Here is a 20625-nt window from a genome sequence, read left to right as displayed (position 1 = left end):
AGAAGACTGCTTGTAAAACACTGCCTTCGAATTAATACCCTATTTCACAGAGCGTGAACTCCGGTTTCCTCCACGTGTCCATAACAAGTACATAAGCTTCCTCAGGAATCCTACAGCACATCCTTCCCAAATTCATTGATGTGGGGTGGGAGAAACTCCTCCTCTTTCCTCCTTTGAAGCTAGTCTAAAAAAAGAAAATGGTTTCATTAAAATTAATTGTGGGTTTAGGAAAACTAACAACACAGGCATGTTCCTGGAGGAAAACCAGCGTGCTAGCTGCTGTGCGTGAAGGATGTGTTACTCAGCCTTAACCTAGAATCATTTGAGGTGGAAGGGATCCTTAAAGGTCATCTGGTCCGACTTCCCTGCAATGAATAGGGACACCTGCAGCTGCATCAGGTTGCTCAACAGCCTGGGCAACCTATGCCAGTGCCTCACCACTCTTACTTGTAAAAACTTATTCCCTATATCCAATATAAATCTCCTTTATTTTAGTTTGAAACCATTTCCCCCATCCTACCCTGACATAGCCCCATTAAAGAGTCTATCCCCCAGAGCCTTCTCTTCTTCAGGCTGCACAGCAATAGCTTTCCTAGCCTGTCCTTGTAGGAGAAGTGTTCCATCTCTGGCATCATTTTTGTGGCCCTATTCAGGATGCACTCCAACAGGTCTACATCTCTCCTGTACTGAGGACTCCACAACTGGATGTAGTACTCCAGGTGAGGTCTCACTCTACAGAGTGAAAAGGCAGGATCGCCTCCCTTGCCCTGCTTAGCACGCTTCTTTTGATGCAGCCCAGGATACAGTTGCCTTACACGGCTGCGAGGGCTCATGTCCATATGCTGTCCACCAGTACCCCCAGGTCCTTTCCAGCAGGGCTGTGTTCCATCTTTACCTCCCTAAGCATGCACTTATTGGGGTTGGCTCGACCAAGCGCAACACCTTGCACTTGGCTTTGCTGAACCTCATGAGGTTCTCCTGTACCTACTGAGCAGCCTGTCTAGGTCCCTCTGGATGGCATCCCACCCAAAATAGCACCACTGAACAAGTTCAAACCTGACACAGAAGGTGCGTATTTCTTAGTGGAGGTTTGCCAACGTATTTATCACCTGTGTGTTTTGGAGGAGAAAGCAGAGGTCAGTGCTGCTGGAAGGGTTCTGCATGCTCTGTCCTGCTGCTGTCCTGGTGCATCGTGGTCCCTGAGCACTCCAGAACACCACCTGCGCCATACTTTGAACTGTTTTGAATAGCAGGGGATGTACCTGTGACCTTCAGACAGGGCACTCAGTGTGTCTGGCTAACAAACAGAAAAAAAGCCACACATGCCCCAACACTGAAGCCCTGAGGGGAGCCTGTCCCAAACATCTGTAATGAAAGCTTTGTAATGGACGCAAACAGTCCTTTATAATGCAGATAATAGACAGAAAAGGCAGTGCTTGTCTCCTGGGATGGTGTGGCGGTTCCGTCCCACGGCTGCTCGTGGTGCAGGGTCGGCGACCAGAGGCGCCATTCCCTCCGCGATGAAACACCGGCAGAGGCCGCGGGTCAGCACAGCCCTGCCGGAGTTACCGCCGCTGGGACGAGAAGCAAAGCGCTGCCCTGCATCAACTGCCAAGCTAACAGTACCGGCACCCGGAGCATTTTAATCCGAATGCCGCCATCAAATCCTACACATTGTTGTCCTAAATTCCACCAGACTTCCAGCTCAACTTTTATTTAGCTAACGCTTACACCGTGCTCGCGTTCCGAACGGGTGCAACGCTCTGGGTCGCGTGGGGCTGCGACCCGCTGCGGCAGGACTCACAGCGCTGCCGGCGGGACGAGACACAGCTCCCCAGGCTGCGCTCCGCCGCTGCGTGGGGTGCGGAAAACACCGCGCCGCTTTTCCGAGCTCCGGCGGCGCGTCCCGGCGGGGCGGCGCTGACTCCCGCCTTCCCGTAAAGCGAAATAGAAACCGCGGCCGGAGCCCGCCCCGCGCCCCGCCCGCCCCCGGGGCTTCCCGCTGCGGGCCGAGCGGCCGCGGCGCCGGCTGAGAGCGGGCGGGAGGACGGGCGGGAGGCTGCCGGCGCCCCGCAGGTAAGCCCGGCGCGGGGGGGCGCGGGGGTCTTGGGCGGGCGGCACCTGCCGGCACCTGAGGCGTTGCGGAGCGGGAGGGGCGGCGGAGCCCTGTCCTGCGGGTGAGCGGGTCAGCGCCGTCGGAGCTGCGCTCCCCGCTGTGCGGTTGCTGCTGTTTGCGAAGGGCGGGTATGAGGACGCGTTAAGGAGATCTTTTTCTCAGAAAGATCGTTTTAAGGAAATGCCGTTCGTCATAAACGGGAAAAATAAATTCTTGGCCGGCAGGCGGCTCATGTGATGGTGTTGAAATAATGACAGAATTGGAGAAGCAGTCCCGTGCTGTAGCAACTGACCTGAGAGATCAAGCTGAGATAAAACCTGAATCCCGCTGAGAACACAGGTAGAACACTATTAGTGACGTGATTTCTCGTGATTAGTGACGGATACCTGGGTTGTACAGAAAGACTTAAAGCTTTATTTAAGTGCCCAACACAAGCGTTGGTATGGAATTGAGAGTACTGTTAGCTTCACGCTGTGGTTTGGGAACATGTTGAGGCACAGAGCTTATGAAGAGCTGCATTTGCTGTCAGCTGCACTGTGGTCTATGGTATGAAAGTATTATCAAGGAGTGAATTAGTTTAATTGTGGCGCTCACTTGTCTCTGCCCACAAGGGACAGGCCTCTGGAGGCTCGTGTTTTTCTGCACAAAGTCCCCCGAGGTTGGTGTGTAACCCAGCCTTGCTCTTCAGAAGCAGCCCCACAGTTCCCGTTAGTAGACTGGCTGATGCTTTTCTCTTTACTCCCAATAATTCGGCATCATAAAAGCAACAAATAAAAGCCCAGCTGTGGGGCAAAGGCTAGAAATCTCCTCTATGATTGAGAGTAACCACTTGTAGGCTTTTAGGGTAGTAGCGTGGTAGGGTGAGATGCTAGGGGTTAGATAACAGCTTGGGCTTCTGCTAGTTCTTGTATAGGTGTAGGCTGACAAAACCCTGACCCCTCTCAGCACCCTGCTAGATAAATGCTTGGGGGTTCCCCCTCCGTGCCCTGATACTGGGTGCCAGCACGTAGACTGCAGGCTGCTCAGCCCATCACAGGGCTTTGGAAGGGAGGATGTGGTACCACAGCTCTCTCATGCCGTTTTTTGTTCTGCCCATGCTGAGTTTTCCTGTCCTGCCTCTTGAGCTTGCAGCACATGGTCTGAATTTCTCTGCCAGCTGCACCAATTTACTCATTTTTCTTCGACGTTAGAGCTGACGTAAGCATCTTCCAGCCCATGAGAAATATGTGCCGCAAAGCTTCCACGTCCTTGCGGGGACGTAAGATAGTGATCATAACCAGAAACTGTATCTGGGCAAGCTGCATTGCTTCATGACCTCGGGGGACTGAGTCTGCTGGTGGTGCCTGAGATAAATAGGTTGTGCTTATTTCTTTTCTTTTTTTCTTTTGTAAGTATTTTTTTGTTTGCTTGTCATCTTTTACTGAGAATAGGTGGTTTATGAAAAAGGGAAATGAGAGCTCTCTGAATGGGGTATGTGCTACTGGAGGAGAAGAAGATTCGTCTCTTCTTTGCTATCATCAAGCATGAGGCAGAGAGAATAAAACTCCAGACCTAACCATGGAAAACTTATTTTGCAGTAGTACCTGGAAATCTGGGTGATCATACAGCAGCTTGACTCTTTTTAGCTGTCATCTTTTTCTGCAAAAAATCCCCTGTTATCTCACTCAGCCTTGTGATTACTACTTTTACTTTCCATGAAGCCTGTGAAACAAATGATCATATGAGCATAAACCAGTCCTTCTGCTTGAGCTGGTGTGCCATGGCTTTATTTGTTTTGCCTTTTTTAATAGACTGCAAAGGAACACTTTGAATCTATCATCGGTGGTAAATACAGGTTGGAGAAACATGACGTCTTTACCCATTATATTGAGACCTTTTTGATGATTTTGTGTGATGTAACCGGGATAAATATAAGGTAAGTTCACTTAGACATTTACGTGTTGAAAACTGTGTGTGTAAGAATGGTAATGGCTGATCGTGTACATGCCTTTCACTTGGGTAGAATAACTCTGGTTCAATCTGGGAATCTGGGACGAGAAAGGACTTCTTGGGATGCTGAATCCAGTTCCTTAGAGCTAAAGTCCATTTCAGCCAAATGGCCGAGATGTATCTTAAAAGTTGTTGTTAGGAATAGTAAGGGATAGTAGGAATAGTAAAGTGCTTGAAACTGCTTTAGAAGTTCATTACTTTCATAGTAACTCTATTTCTGACTTTTTTCGTAAATTGGTAAGAATTTCAGTTCAAGTCTAATTCTAGTCAGTCATTTGCAGAAAAGGTGGGTGTTGTACCTCAGCTGGTGATGGATGGTGCTTCATGCAGTGATACTAACAGGTGTTTATTACTGGTGGATGCTTATTAGCTTTGCTCTGTGATCTTCTGCTCTTTCTGGACACATCACATAAGTTGTTCACAAAATCTTGGGGATAAATTAATATGATACATTTATATCCCTGTTTGTCATCCATTTCCAAATGATGAGTCCTTGCAGTGGCACTGAGGGTGCTCCATTTTTGCATATCCAGCAAAGCATAACTGGCTCATGCTTCCTTACTGTGTCACTACCTCCACTGAGAAACTTTATGTAAAGTCCAAAATTGAATGGTTGGAAGAGTTCACAAATAACTTCCAAAATAGGTTGTTAGTGGACACTTTTTCTTCTTCTCTTCTATACCCATTCTACTCATTATGACTTTTCTTAATACAAAGTAATTTAAAAATCTAACCATGTAACAATGAACTACTCTCACTCTGATCACTTCTTTTCCTTCTTGCTTTGCTACTGTAGATTCAGATGAAAAAATGTCCTCAGGTTTGTTTTATTTCTCTTTTTTTCAGGAGTGGTTTTGCAAAGTGGACAGTAATGGAGTATATGAGCACGGGTAGTGATAGCAAAGAGGAAATTGACTTGTTGCTAACTAATTTAAATATGTCTGAAGTGATAGACATCATGGAAAACCTTTATCCGGGTGGAGACCTTGCCGTCTATGAGGACAGCTTAATTACGATGTGTGAAGAGGAAAATCAAAATGAAGAACGTGCAGAATCTTTACTGTTTTGTGAGAGGGAGGTTTCTTTGATGTCCTCCGTCAAATATGGGACTGTGGAAGACCTGCTTGCTTTTGCAAATCAGGTGTCTAACGCTGCAAAACAATTTAAAGGATGCAGACAGCAAGAATCTGGAATCCTCTTGAATATGGTATGTCTTTTTTCTTTTCACTTGAAAATTAGTAGGTATAGGTGTTACAAGTTATTACTGAATCTAAGTGGAGATCACCTCCAGTCCCAGCAGCAACAGGCAGACTGAGCAGTAACAGGAAGCTTGAGCCTGGAGGGGATTCCTAGGGACATCAGATCCAGCCCCTGCAGTCCCAGGCAGCAGTGAAGAAACATCTGCTCAGAAAGATGCAGTCTGTGTTGCGTGTTGGTAGCCTGGAGATTAGAAGGCATTTCCCAGTGCTGGAGGCAAGTTTAATACGTGCAGTAAGAAAGCAAAAGCCACAGATGTGAGGGCTTACAAGGAGCATCTGGGAGTTCTCCAGTGCCTTTGCTCATGCAGTAGCAGAGATCATTACGCTCAATTCCCAAGTAAAGGTCTGGAATCTATTCTGAATTCATTAACTGCACAAAAGGTTGCAAAACATGGTAACACAACATCAACAGCAATGTTTAGAAACACAATATATCACACAATGCTAAATGCAAGCGTAGATGTGGTGTCTTGAGAGATGTTAAGAATTTTTTTCCTAAAATGACCTTTCTTCTATAAACACCTATGGATATTAGTGTCATTGAACTGCTAGTAAAATCAAAATGTTGCTTTGGAAACAACCAATCATAAAATGGAAGTTTATTCATATATTTTTGTCTTGCTGTTTTCTTAGTATGTTCTAGATGTGTAATCTAAAATTCTTGCATGCAGTGTGTTTTGTACATGAGGATTCATTGCTTGAGCCTTGCCAGTTTCTTAGCACTGAAACAGCAAAGCGTAATGAGTTATCCTGATTTTGAGGGAATAATGCAAAATGGTCACATCTTGAATTGTAACACTGAAATGACAATTACTAACATTAAATGTGTCCTATACTTAGGGTAGGCACTGTTTTATGTACTCACAGTTGTTTTGCTTGGATATTATTTCTATAGATGCATACAATTGGTATGGACCAGGTGTTATTAGGTGCATGTGACTCATTGAGCAACTGAGGACTGAAGGCAGGGCCTCACCAATGGATGCATTTCAACAGGCACATCTGCACTGCATGTAGCTGCCGCTCCTTAGCCAGGGTCAGGAGCATTCCTGGCTGTCTGCTTACCCCACAGACTGCACTGTGAAGGGCCTCTGAGTGCCCACACTGAGTTTCTTTAAGCTGGAAGACAGCAGTCTACAGCCACAGGAGAATGTTCAGTTCAGTGTCAGGCAAGGATCTAGTCTGATGCAAAGCCTGCTGAAATGCGAACAGTGTGCTGTTTGTTGATCTCTTTTGTTCTGCAGATCCACCCTGTATCCGTGTTGCTTACTAGACAGTTGTAACACATGCAGATTAGCTACTTTCTGCCTGTGAAACATAGAAGTGCGTAGGGGAGGTGCAGGAGCTGGTACAATTTTTGCCTTGGTTCTAATAAGCACCAGGGAGGCTCATTCTGCTCATCCTGAGCAAAGCGCTTGTGTTAAAAAGGCACCTTCCACATCACTTAAGAACTTATCTTCCCAAAAGTTAACTAAGAATGAACTTATTTCACATATTTAAATACTAGTCACAAGTGCCAGCTTTAGATACTTTCCTAAATCAAAACCACCAAGGTAAAGCACAGATTCTGTGCGTGACATCTTAAATCTAAAACCGGTAATCTTCTGAGATGTTGTTATCTTACAAAGGGCCACAGAAGAGCTGAGCACAGTGAGACCATGTGACAGACAGTGATAAATATCTTTGATCTACTTTTATATGTCTTTAAGCATCTTGGTTACCCGTCAGTAAACAGGTTAACAATATTCTGTTTAGCGGTGATGCTGTATATCCCTGGTTTAATAAGAAGCATATTTGCTGGAAACATTAGTGCTGTTTTAGCTAAGAGAATATGAAGAGACTTCAGAACCAACATAAAACCTGAAGCAAGACTTCCATCACTACAGTTAGGAGTTTGATCTCTGGCATGTGCAGAGGGAAGGAGCTCTTCCAAAGGGTGATTCAGAGCAAGATACTGACTTGGATGCTCAGGACCACTTCGTAGAGGAACCTCCTTGCCCTGGTGACGGTGCAGAGACCCAAAGCTCTCTATGCATGACCACCTAAAACAGATAGTGTGACTCCCAGTCACTTTTCAGCTGCAAAGTAAAACTGCAAGAAGGTAGCTGGTGAAATCACAGCAGACTTCTTCAACTGCTTCGTAAGCAGCAGAAATTCTGATACGAGATGGAAAATTGAAGTTCTTCTAGCAGTCCATTTGATATTAGGAAATGCTGAAACTCTTGCTCACATCATAGAAGATAGCCTGTGAGTAACAGCTATGTGGCATAACAAGTTAGCAGATTGCAGGAAGGGCAAACATGTGCGGGTAAATCTAATAACAAGAGGTGGGTAATTTCATTAACCCAGCTGCTGTTGTTGTTTCAAGACAATTAATTGCAACTTACACTTTGTGAGTTAGTCACTTGAGAGAAACGTGGATGCCTGGGCTGTGAATGGATGCCACACCTCACATGCTGTTCCCATTTGGTGTTTCTAAATAAAGACTGCTGAACAGATTGCGTGCATTGTGTACATTCATAAGCAACATATATTTTTTTTCCATCCCATGTATAAGATTAATTGGACTTGATGTAGTTTTAACTTCAGAGTGATTTATTATTTCATTGTAACTTAACTCCACAGATCACTCCCAAGAATGGCCGCTATCAGATTGACTCGGATGTGCTCCTGTTTCCGTGGAAGCTGACTTATAGGAATATTGGCTCTGACTTTATTCCACGAGGAGCTTTTGGGAAGGTGTACTTGGCCCAAGACAGAGAAACCAAGAAACGGATGGCATGTAAACTGGTATGTTAGTTCAGGAGCTTTATCTATGTGCAGATACTGTGTGACATGGAGCATGTAGTGTATTTTTAAATGTGTCTGCATTACATTCCACTACTGGGCTGAATATTGCCTGTGTTCCTTTGGCCTACGTAAAGCAAGAGAAATGAATGTTTTTAATTGTTAACTTGTTTTCAGCCTTGAGACTTAAAAAGTTTAAGCGCTGTGGAAGTGTCTGGAAGCCTGTATAGCTGTCCTGTGGGCAGGCCTGCTACCCTCTGCAACTGTGCCTGGGGTAAATGGAAGAATTTATGCTTGTCCAGCAGTAATTGTGGCAGTAATGTATCAACATCGAATCATGTCCCTGCTGGAGATGATAACGAAACCCTACCTCTGCAGATTATTCTGGGATCCCACCCTTCAACTGAGGCTTTCAAACATGTGTTTTTGTTACTGCAATGGCATTTATGTCATAGTGACCTCAGCTTATGTGCAGATCTCATGGTGTTTTGGACACTAACTCAGCATAAGCTTGAGAGAAGTCTCTAGGAGATTGCTGACCACCCCTCTATGTTAATGCAAGCCTGTGTTTTCTTTTAACATCACCTGTCAATGAACTATTCTGAATTGAGGGTCAGCAAAAACTCAAGTGGTATGCTTGTTTATACCCCGCCACTCGTGAATAAGTACCTGCCTTCTATGTGCAACAGAATAGGCAGGGAGTTGTATGTCCTGCCCTTCTGCCAAACCTATGGGCCTAGAAAAGGATTTAGTTTGCCAGTCCTGCATAACCCACTGCAGGGTTAAAGTTATCTAATGTTTCTGAATGTGCAAAAAGTATTTCTCACTGCACTAAAATTATTAGTGTGTTAATTGCTTCACAGCCACAAGCCTGAGGGGCAGAAAATAAAAAGAGTGATAATAGCCTTCCTGAGTGTAAACAAACATTGCCTATTGCTTTAATAATCTGCCATCAGTACTTTTAAAATAAATAAAGTGTTGCTGAGTGCTCACTTTAAAGCAGATTTCCTTTCTCAGAAGCCATAAAATAAGGCTGATAAGGAGTTAAACAAGGTCAGTAACAGTGTGGAGTACTGTCAGTCTGCAGACCGTGCTGAGCATTGTTGTGCTGCAAGCACTGATCCACATGTCAAAAGCGTGTACAGTTCTCGTAGAGCGGATGAGGCTGCACAAAGCTAGCTAAAAAAGCAGTGGGATTTTTATCTCCTTCACCAGGAAGTTTGCATAGAGCTTTTGCGTAACAACCACCCGTTTTTGACGGGAATAACTCTTGCTACATTGCTTTTTCTGGAAGACTGCACTTTTTATTAAGGCAAGATTCCAAAAATTCTCTTATTTTTGAACAGGATCTATCTGGATTAGAAAAGAATAAAGCACAAGATCAAAATAAAGCTTCATATTTAAACAAGTAGTTAAGAGCCCTTTGCTTCCTTCTTCCATTTTAATCTATAGGAAAACTAATGTTAGTATAAATAACCTGGGTTTTGAGCTGCTTTTATGTGGTTCTGTTTCCACCTCCTAGGTGCCAGTGGAACAGTTCAAACCATCAGATGTAGAAATACAGGCATGTTTCCGTCATGAAAACATTGCTGAATTATATGGAGCTATTCTGTGGGATGAGACCATTCATCTTTTCATGGAAGCTGGGGAGGGAGGATCTGTCATGGAGAAGCTGGAGAGCTGTGGGCCTATGCGAGAATTTGAAATAATTTGGGTGACAAAGCATATCCTGAAAGGGCTCGACTTTCTCCACTCCAAAAGGATTATCCATCATGATATCAAACGTAAGTGTGCTCTGCTCCTTGGGGGTGCTCTCTGTTCCAGATCGGGGTGGGGCTCTCCTAAAAGCCTGCTACAGAGGTGGGGTGCGTAGCCTTGCATCACAGGGACGGAGAAACTGGATCATGCCAACAGATAACAAGGTCGGTTCTTCAGATAAGTTATATACGCTATTTACTGCTATGTTAATAGAGAGGATGATTCAAAAGTCATCGGTCCTTTGCCTTTCTTGAGCAATACAGATTTGAAATAAAAATCAAAAGAAGTTTGAGCAAAATTATCAGAGTGCATGTGCATTAAGCCAGAAGTTTGCTTCTTTCTGTGGAAATTTGCCCTAAATATTTCCCTTCCTAGAATTATAGAATGGCTTGGGTTGGAAGGGACCTCAAGGATCTTCAAACTCCAACCTCTCTGCTGCAGGCGGGGCCCCCAACCTCCCCATTTAATACTAGACCAGGCTGCCCAGGGCCCCATCCAACCTGGCATTGAACACCTTGGGGCATCCCACAGCCTCTCTGGGCAGCCTGTTCCAGCACCTCACCATGCTCTTGATAAAGAACTTCCCCGACATCCAACCTAAATCTTCCCTGTCTTCTTCTTGTGCCTGCTTTTAGTAGTTCTGTGCCTGTACATGGCTGTTCCTCAGTTTGACTCCGTTTTGGAACTAAATACGTAATTTCTATTGTTTTTTTTTTCTTTTAACAATTATTTCAAATTTCAACTTGTTTGTTTTTAAAATCCCCTGGGCATTAACTTGTGTAAATCATCAAAATATATTGATACTAAAAATAAAATTATTGGAATCATATTTAATTGCTTTATCATACATCTTTAATGCACTGCATATAATTTAATATTGAATACTATTCCTCCCAGTATCTCCTCCCCACTGCAAATAGATAAAATCTGCCTGCCACTCTAGTAAGAGTGTTTCTAATTAAGACATATTTCCTCTGTAAATTTATTTTTGCTTAAAGTAGATTTTTTTTTCTGTGTGTGTAAAATAGAAATATTCAACTTAAAGTGTTAGAATAATTAGTTGACAGGATGATTATTAGGAATTACCAGTGCCTTCTGGAACAGGAGAGATGGTGGGTGCCCCATCCCTGGAGACACTGAAGGTCAGGCTGGACAAGGCTCTGAGCACCCTGATCAAGCTGTAGGTGTCCCTGTTCCTTGGAGGAGAGTTGGACCAAATGACCTTTAAAGGTCCCTTCCAACTCCAACAGTTGTTATTCTGTTATGTTAGTAAAAGGTTTATTTGGAATACTACCCAGTGCTCCGCCTCAGATACCTGACATAGAAAAAGTCCCCATACATCTGATTTCTTCCTGATTGAATCCTCTTTTGTTGAGTCCGTCATGCTGACGTATGGGGGATTGGGATTTTAGTGAGAGAAAGGCTTCCTTGAGCCAAGAAGGAGGAACCACTTTCTGTTGGATTTTAGCAGTAGATCAGTGGGTTGTTTTAACCCTTCAAGCTGTTAAATCACGAGAGCTGAGTACAAGGGGACAATCACCTCCCTGCACCTGCTGCCAGCTATTTCTGATACAAAACAGGATGCCATTGGCCTTCTTGGCCACCTGGGCACACTGCTGGCTCGTGTTTAGCTGAGCATTGACCAACACTGCCAGGCCCATTTCTTCCATGCAGTCTTTCAGAAACTCTGCCCCAAGCCTGTAATGTTGCCTGGGGTTGTTGTGGCTTAATTGAGTGTAGGGTCAGTGTTGGGCTTTTTCAGCTGTGTCACACAAGAAGTGACGCAGAGCCTGACAGAAGCTGGAGTTTAATGCAATCCCAAGGAGGCAGCAAAACTTGCCACGTTTATGGCAATGCTGCATTCTACGTGATTTTTTTATGTGTTGTGTAAAATCTGTATCTTCATAGTTATACTTAAAATTACTGATTTATTCATTTATTCATAGCACTTGTAAGTAAGCAGTTTTCTGGGAGATTACTTGAGGAATCAGTATAGTGCAATGAAATTCTGTTTCTTCCCATTGTATCGGCGGGCCACGGCGGGCACTGTCAAGATGGGAAATCACCTGACTCCACTGTTTGCTTTGGGGGGAAAATATATTTCTCTTGCATAACTTGGAGACTTATATGTAGCTGCAGAAGAAATGAATAAGAATTTCTCAAGACTTAAAAAGAAGCATTACGTTCATAAATATTTGATCAGAAATACAGCTGCAGAGAAAGTCTCTGAGTACACTGTGCCTTAGGCAGAGTTTGATGAAGGAAGGTGAATGAAGCTCCTAGATAGTGCTGCAATTCAGACAGGAAACTCTGCCTTTTCTTACTTTTGCATTTATCTTCTTTCATTATGCTGAGCCACTGTTGCTGACAGGTATGGTGGCTGTGGAGGGGCCTCAGTTCTTATTTATTTTGCTAGTGTTAAGAAATCCCTTGGTGACCACAGTTTTGTTGTCTGTAGCAATAGTTGCACAGCATGCTCGCAACTCTGGAGACAGGAAGGCTCTTCAGAGCAAGCCAGCAGACTGGCTGTGCAGAGATCTCCATCAATCCCCCAGCTTGATCCTTTGCCTTCAGCCATTTTCTCTGTTTCTCACTCTATTTTATTTTTGTTTTGTTTTGTTAGAAAAATGACCAGACATTAATTTCTGCTTTTAAACAAACCAGTCTTGCTTGATTTTCTGAGATATAATTAAAAATTGGTCTTGGATCACTAACAGACATGTTCTGGCTAGCAGAAGGACTGGCTGTTGGGACTGGTTGTGCTGGCCTCCTGTTTCAGGCAAACATCCAAATGAAACAGTCACATTGTGAAATAAATGCCCAACATGCTAGAACCTTAAATGCCACTTTTTTGTTTTTCTTTTAGCAAGCAACATTGTGTTTATGTCAACTAAGGCCGTGTTGGTGGATTTTGGCTTAAGTGTTCAAATGACTGAGGACATTTACTATCCCAAAGACCTTAGAGGAACAGAGGTAAGACAAAAGAGGGACAAAAAAATCTGTGTGTTGTATCACTCCTATTACTGTGATGCCCACATTCAATTTTGGAGCTTGAGAGTAAATACATATATTACTTGATGTTAATATTTGTTTGTAAGTTTTTAATGTTTGTTTTTTTTTTTTTAACTTGCTGAGTGGAGTCAGGTGTTGCACTTTGAAAGCTGTGTTAGCTTCCCTGCTGTCCCACCTGTTAGTGATTATTCAACATGAAGTCAAGGAGGAAGTCGGGATGCTCTGAAGCCAAACAAAGGAACAGTGTGCTGGGGGGGTGGTTTGCAGTGCACCAGCTGTTGGTCAGAGATGCTTCAGACTGGAATTTAGTTCTTTGCTCTGTCAAAGATTTCTCCCGAGATACAAGCCATTGACTGGGGTGACCTGCTGAGCACTCCACCTTTGAAACCACAGAAACAACAAACCTGTGGGTTCTTTAGCATTTCCCACATGTCTGTAGTCCTTATGTCCTATGGAGATTATGTACTGCGTGGTTGATGATTATCTGGTAAAATGCTTAGGTGTTACAGCAAAGGAGGCAGGGGCTTTAAACATTCTCAATGACTTGGACTCTGAACACGCAGAGAGGTCCTGCTCACCATTTGAGTACTCTCATACCAAAGTGTTTCCAGACTGGCAATTTAGCAAACAGCGAAGCAGCAGCAATTAGCTTGGATAGCTGCTACAAAGGGGCCTTTGCTTGCTCTCTGTTGCCACAGGAGGCTGTTTACAGGAAACACTACAGCTAAACTGTTGGCACTTACTATTTTGATGCTCTTTCACAGCATAGGCATGTGTACAGAGGAGATACTCATGTAACTGACAGAGCATCTTGCTTCCTTGGAAGGGTAGGATAAACTCATATTTCACAGAATGCCAAGCTTGTTTGATTTTTGTTTTCAGAATATTTGGGAAAATACTCAGGCATTTGTTTGTGTTGTCAGAGGAGTTAAGAGTTTAAAATGCTTACTGTATTGGAAGTAATGTGCTTTTTGGCATTTAATGTATGTGCTTTGATCATTTGTGTGGGTGCGTGCATGCTATTAATAAGAATCAAAAAAAAAAAAGGAGGGGAAGGGACATGATAGAAAAAATGAGATGGAAGCCCTGCTATATAATTTCCCAAGGATAGAGTTGTTTTAGATGGGCAGTTTGCAGGTTTGTGGAGCAGGTGATGGTCCAACCCTGGCTGTTGGAGGACAGGTCAAGTTAATGTTGGGAAGCACAACTGTGAGAAACACTTATCCTTCCCTTTCAGGAAGAAAAATGGGTTTGCATTGTTGAGCACCTGCAGTCATGCCCACAGAAAGCAGACAGTCCATGCAGCTCTAAAACATGCAGGGTCCTGTGGTGTGCTGTATCCTACAGAGTGGTGTAGAGGGGCAGCTGGTTTTCAGAACTGGCCATCTGGTGCTCTGCCGCAGCACGCTGGGTGACAAGTAGGCTGTGGAAAGATTACCGGGAGAAGAGATGCTGAAATTCCAGTCGAAGACTTACAGGAACATTGTGAATGCTAGCATATGAGTTTTTGTGCTCACGAGACCCACAGCACTCATGCTGAGCTTTGTGGAGTCTAGTCATTTGCAAATGCTTTCTTCAGATGCACAGCACTGTTTTCTCATTGTTTCTTCCATGTAAGATCTCATCTCTTGCTCCAGAGTCCTCCTGAGCTTTACACCTCCGTTACATAGCCTTAAGAAGTGGTGCAGCTGTTGTCCAGGAGGGCTGTTTCTGCATATGGCTGTGTAATGACATCCCCTTGTTAGGGCTGTATTGCTGCCGTGCAGATTCCTTCATAGGAACTGCCTGGCTCCTTTTGCACTGGCCGGGACTGGTTTTCACTCAGGAGGCCACAGTTGGAGTTAGTGTTCTCCTCTGAGGGTCTAGGTACTAGCTACGTACTGTGCCATGTTTCTGTCACTGTTAAATTGCACAAGCTTCAGCTGCAAATGTTGCTGAGGTATTTAAATATCGAGGGTGTGGTTAATTCGCAAGAATGCTAAACTAAAACTAGCACAGTGTTTAAAAAAAAAAAAAGGCTGATATGGCTGGGTTGCCAGCCCAGCAGCAGAGAGCAGTGGCAGTGTGACAGGATCGGGGGTTGGGCTGCCCACCTTGATGGCAGCTGAGCTCAAGCCAGACGAAATCAGTCTGAAATCACAGTGTGGGTGCACATCTCATGTTTGCTTTTTGTCCTTGTGCAATCGGGGTGTGTCTTGACCTTTCTCACACTCTGACTGTAACTGCAGACAGGTTATACTTCCAGCATCCTTTTTCCTCATGAAAGTAACTGCTTTTCATCCGTACCGATTTCACTGTAGTTGCATTGTTTGCATTGTATGCAGTTGTAATTACTTATTTCATAAAAATGGGATTCTGCTCTTTGGTCTTTGTGAGACTTAATTGTGGCAGATGCCTCTTTCTACCACAGCTTTGAGGAGGGCAATGGACAGGAGTCAGTAGCAGCTCCAGACGTGCTTCTGGGCGTGTGCTTCCAGTTCACAGCTCTGGTTGCAGATGTGATGTGTGATTTACTGGGAAATATTCCATGGTATTTGCGTGAGCCTTGCGGCCATTCTCCATCTGGTAGCAAGCAGGCCAGCAATGCGGCGATGATTTAACTTCCTGCCCTTGTCTCAATTAATGGCTTTTAATGTGATTCTTTGTGGCAGGGTGACATGAACTAATCAAAGATCTGTTTGGCTCCTTCAGAGGGCAATTGGGTGAGGGAAAAGTGGAAACCAGGAGCGACAACCAGGGCATTTCGGTGCTGAAACCTTCGCCCTGCGCATGGCCAGGTGCTCAGCAGCGGTGGGCAGGCAGTGCCTCTTGCATCTCAGCTCTCCTCACCCCAGCTCAGCCGGCAGGGAGGTGCCCTCAGAGTGCTTCAACTGCTCTGACAAAGCTCAGCTTTTCTGAGGAAAATTTTGGATGGAAACCATAACTTGGACGGCAAGGAATTTCTGGTTTAGAAATTAGTTTTAGGTTTTAGGAATTTCTGGTTTAAAAAGAAGTGGGAGAGAGACGCTTGCCTTAATAGCTGCTCTGGGGCTTGGTCACACAGCAGGAGCTGACTTTTAATCTGTGCCATACCTTAGACCTGGCTTGTGCTTCGCTGCCCCATTTCTTAGGGTGGTTCCCCACCGTGCTGGTTATTGGATAATGAGTGGAGAGAAAGCCAGTTCTGCCCAAACAGTTGTGTATTGTTCAGTGTAACAGAGCAGAAAATCTGTTCCCCAGCTGGTGCTTGGTCTCTAGGCTGCAGGTATCAGAGGGATTTGTCGTGTGGGTTTCAAATCGCAACTTATCATGGCTGGTCATTGCTTATTGTTTTCCACTGCTGATAGTCTTTTTTTTGCTATGTTTCACAGATTTACATGAGCCCCGAAGTTATCCTGTGCCGAGGCCACACAACCAAAGCAGACATCTACAGCATGGGAGCTACTATTATTCACATGCAAACTGGCATTCCGCCCTGGGTGAACAGATATCCTCGTTCTGCATATCCATCCTACCTCTATATTGTGAGTGCCCTTAGAAAAACCATATCTCTGCTTTCATTGAAGGGGCTCCTGTACTCTTGTTGGGAAAGCTTCAGTCATATAAAGACTGTCAAAATATTTGTCAGAGAGATGATATCATCCTTTTTGCTTTGGGGGAGGGAGGGAAGAAGTAGGTTTTGATCATTTAGTGGAAGGCTGAAACTGAGCTGGAGTAATCTCTGCGGTTTTGTTACAAGTTGACAAGCCTTGGGCTTCCTGCAAGAACAGGGATAGAACAGGGTGAAACTTGATTGGAACAAGTTCATCTCTGTCCCACTGTTGGTCTGTTTTGCTTAGAAGCTGCAGATAAAAAGAGCTTGATTCTGTAGTTCACATGCTGTGGTACAAAAGTCTGGTGAATTTGTGCTGCACTGGATTTTATACTTTCTTAGAATTGCTATGAGTTTTAAAATTTATGATAACATCTGATAAAAGGTGGATTTGCTGTTGTTACATATTATGTTCTACTTGATTATACTAGCTTGGAGAGGTGGTAAGTTGTAAATGAGGAATTCCCAGATCACCAAGGTGATTATTTGTGACTTCTTTTTCAATTGTTTTTGCAGTAACTGTATCAGTAGTCTTTGTTATTATTATAATTCCAACAGATACATAAACAAGCTCCCCCTTTAGAGGACATTGCTGAAGACTGTAGCACTTCCATGAGGGAGTTGTTAGAAGCAGCTCTAGAAAGGAATCCTAACCATAGACTGTCTGCAGCAGAGTTATTGAAACATGAAGCTTTACACCCACCCCCAGAAGACCAGCCACGTTGCCAGAGTTTGGACTCAGCACTGTTTGAAAGGAAAAGGCTACTTGCAAGGAAGGAGCTGCAGTTGCCAGAAAACATTACAGGTAAGTAATACCTTACCTTGCAGCCTTACCTTGCACTCTGTAGATTTTACATTGTGTCAAACTTCAGCTTGACAAAGTGTTTGGAAATGAGCTAAACTCAAAAAGCTTCTGGAAGGAGATCAGTAGAAATCCCAATCAGGTTAGGTCAGACCCAGCACTCATTAGGTGTTATGTAAAACACTCATTGACTTCAGCAGGAGAACTTAGCCTGAATTCTGCGGCTCCAGAAGAATTGGCTCATGAAAAGGCCTTGGCAGTCATTTGGGGCAGTTTTTCATTAAGTATAGATTGTTGTCCCAAGATGACTAAATGCATCCCTATATTACAGGTGTTTTATTTATGTCAGCGATTTGTCTTTCAGCAAGCAAAGTTTCAACAGCTGCCATGAAAATAAATACTTTATGCCTCCTTAAAGATAAGCCACACACAAAATCTAACTGTAATGATGCTGTCAACAGCACAAGCCCTTTGTTTTAAAAAGTGCAATGACTGCAGGATGGAATTCAGCTCCCTTGTGCATTGATAATTGCTCTATGAAGGATAACACACGAGCCAGTTAAACAAACAAACAAACAAAAAGAAAAAGCCCATAAATATGTGGCCTCAGATAGTATCAAGCTCAAGGGAATTTTGGTGTCAGCAACTTACTAGCAGGCTTCAAAATGCTTTTCTTCTACTTCTAAAATATATTAGGATCACCCTGATAAAGGGCATTTATAAAATGAGCCCAGACAAGTGGTTCATTTAATTGCACTAATTACTTGAAGAGATACCTGTGCAAAATTTTGGGTGCGCTAATGAGTAACTGTTGAAATGAAACATTTAAAGTAATCACTGCCTTTACATCTATAGTGGTGTTGCTCCTTCTGGATTTTGCCTCATGGGTGCATAATCCTATGACCAGCACAGGCTATCTCAGTCAATTCTTTTGAAGATGAAAGAATATTTGACCATTACACTGGAACTCTAATTTAGGTGCTTGAGATTCCAAGACACTCATTGCACAAGTATTCAGGGGAGTTCTGCAGCTGCAAAGTTTCTTCAGACCTTGACTTAAAAGAAAATAATCAGAGACAGACAGTCCCAGGTTTGTTCTACACTGTCACAAAGAGGATGTCGTTTACTTAAATGAAAAGTCCCCTGTAATGAAGGGGAATTCTTGACTGTCAGAAAACTAGCAGTTTTTTCTTGCACCAAACTCTCCTTCAGCGCTGTGGCACAGAGAATGAGGAAGCTCTCTCTAGCTGTGCCAGCAGACAGGGTTTTTTTTTGCAACTGAGCACACTTGCTATTTGCAGTACCAAGCTGCTTACTTTTCTTTGTCCTGGATTTGTGGGTTGATTTGTTATCTTTCATTTTATTTTATATGAGATTTATTTTATGTTGGCTTTAAAAATGAAGCTTTCTAAACCACAAACAAATAAAAGCAAATGCTAGGCTAATCATTCCAATAATGCCTTTAACTATGAAATTGCTTTGATGCGCTATCTGTGCAATAATGGCGTGCTTTGTGTCTTTTCTTTTTAGATTCCTCATTGTGTACTGGGAGCATGGAGGAGTCAGACCTGGTAAAGAGGCAAAGATCACTTTACATAGACCTTGGAGCTCTTGCTGGTTACTTCAATATTGTTAGGGCACCACCAGCATTAGAATATGACTGACCCAATAACGTTTTCTATCAGAAGGTCAGAAATGGACCTCTACCTCTTAAAACTTGATTTTAAGACTTGATTTTCAAATCTGTACATAAAAATATTGCCATTGTAGGCTGTAAAATGTGAATAGTTTGTAATTGCACAGATGATTAAGCTAAGCCCCTAGGGACTCTAATAAGCTGATCTCAAGCAATGGTATTGGTGCATCTACTGGCTGAACAACAAGAAGACAACAAAAAGAACACTGCAGGAATGTCTTCTTCTGGGGGACCTTCCTGTGCTGGGCCTTACACTTTTGTAAAGCTTATATGATATGCTTACAAGTATTGCCATAAAAAAAAAAAGAAAGAAAAAAGAAAAAAAAAAAAAAAAAAAGAGCATGCGGGCCATAAGATCTGGTCTGTCTGAGCTGTCCTTAGTGAAAACATTCCCCCAAAAAGTCTTTTTTCAGTCTTGAGACCTGGCCAGTCTCTGGTTGTTCTCAATGTAAATCAGGAGCTTCCTCAAGCTGAGCTAGTTTCTATATCAGGTGTCTCTGGAGTCAAAGCATCACTTGGTTACAGATATGTTTTAGCTTTGTATCTTCCCTGTCCCCCTGCTCCTTGGGCAGAGGGAGTATCTGGCTGTATCTGTTAGCTCTGGGAGTGGCACAGCAAGTTGGCCCTGCCTCCGCCAGCTTTTAATGTTGCAGCTACTGCAAGGATATCTCAGCTAGTTTTCAAGGGTAGGGCAAGTGTCAGTTCATACTGGTAACAGTGGGCAATCTCCAGTCTCTTGCTTTTTAATGCTTTAAACTTGTGTATGATTGGCGTGAGCGCTACGGTTTGGAAAGCGTGTCATTAGTGACAAGCTGTGTTTATGTTCCTATGGAAATGGAATTATATTGTTCTTGCTGTGCCTCATACATTTGAAACACGATGTTTTGGATGATAGTAAAACTATGCAAACTGCATAGTTCTGTACATCCCATGGGATGAGAACGTAAACTTTTATAAAACTCTCTTTGATGCTTAGGATGACTCTTTTTAAGCATTTTTGTTAAAATGGCATACTATGTATGTTGTACACTGAATCTTTTCTGAAGCACAGTCTCTTTTTCATACATCCATTATTTAATGCTGCTCCTTTCTAACATGTAATCTTAAACAGATTATTTCCAGTTTGATACTGATATGGTCGAATGAATAAATCCAGCTCAGTGCCTTGAGAAGTGGTCGCTGTGTTCTTTGAAAGCAGTGTGGGGCTGTGACCCTGTATGTCTCCTTCCACAACCCGGTTACACTACATGCATTGTTCCACATGCTGAAGTGTTGGGTGGAGGGTGCTGTTAACAGATTTTGGACTTGGAACCAACAATTAATGCTTCTGACAAAACCTTACTCTTGGAACACCACACTCCTTCTGGACTGCCTGAATCTTGCACAGCAGATGTGGGCAACATGCACCACTTAAGTTCTGATGGTAATTTCTGCAAAAAAAAAAACAAACCCAAACCAGATGGGAATAGCCAAGCTGCCCATTGCTGGCTGCAAATCTCTAGACGGCCATCAGCTTTGAGGAGAGCTGTTCAGGGGAGTACCCTTCATATTTACATTGGCTGCAGCTATCAGGATATTTGAGGATCAGATTTCCAATGTAGCTGACTTAAAGAAGAGGTGCCATAATGGTTTGGA

General features: G+C 43.5%; 1 protein-coding gene across 2 annotated transcripts; it reads left to right on the top strand.

Annotated features, from left to right (window-relative positions):
* The first annotated feature begins 2019 nt into the window (after positions 1-2019).
* On the top strand, positions 2020-20159 carry MAP3K8 (mitogen-activated protein kinase kinase kinase 8). Of its 2 annotated transcripts, none has more exons than XM_042889144.1 (9): positions 2020-2076; positions 3907-4031; positions 4952-5312; positions 7990-8154; positions 9674-9935; positions 12776-12882; positions 16272-16424; positions 17051-17297; positions 18825-20159. In XM_042889144.1, exons 2-9 carry the CDS (start codon positions 3997-3999, stop codon positions 18956-18958), a joined length of 1464 nt encoding a protein of 487 aa, XP_042745078.1. In that variant the 5' UTR covers positions 2020-2076; positions 3907-3996; the 3' UTR covers positions 18959-20159. The 2 variants fall into 2 exon arrangements, with proteins under 2 accessions (XP_042745078.1, XP_042745079.1); XM_042889145.1 differs by lacking the exon at positions 2020-2076 and adding an exon at positions 2151-2455.
* Positions 20160-20625: the final 466 nt, after the last annotated feature.

Source organism: Lagopus leucura, unplaced genomic scaffold, assembly GCF_019238085.1.
Source record: "Lagopus leucura isolate 7727_CA_CO unplaced genomic scaffold, USGS_WTPT01 Super-Scaffold_100157, whole genome shotgun sequence".
NCBI classification, from domain to species: domain Eukaryota; kingdom Metazoa; phylum Chordata; class Aves; order Galliformes; family Phasianidae; genus Lagopus; species Lagopus leucura.
The sequence above is the reverse complement of the archived record's forward strand: the minus strand, read 5'-3'. Positions and strand labels throughout refer to the sequence as shown.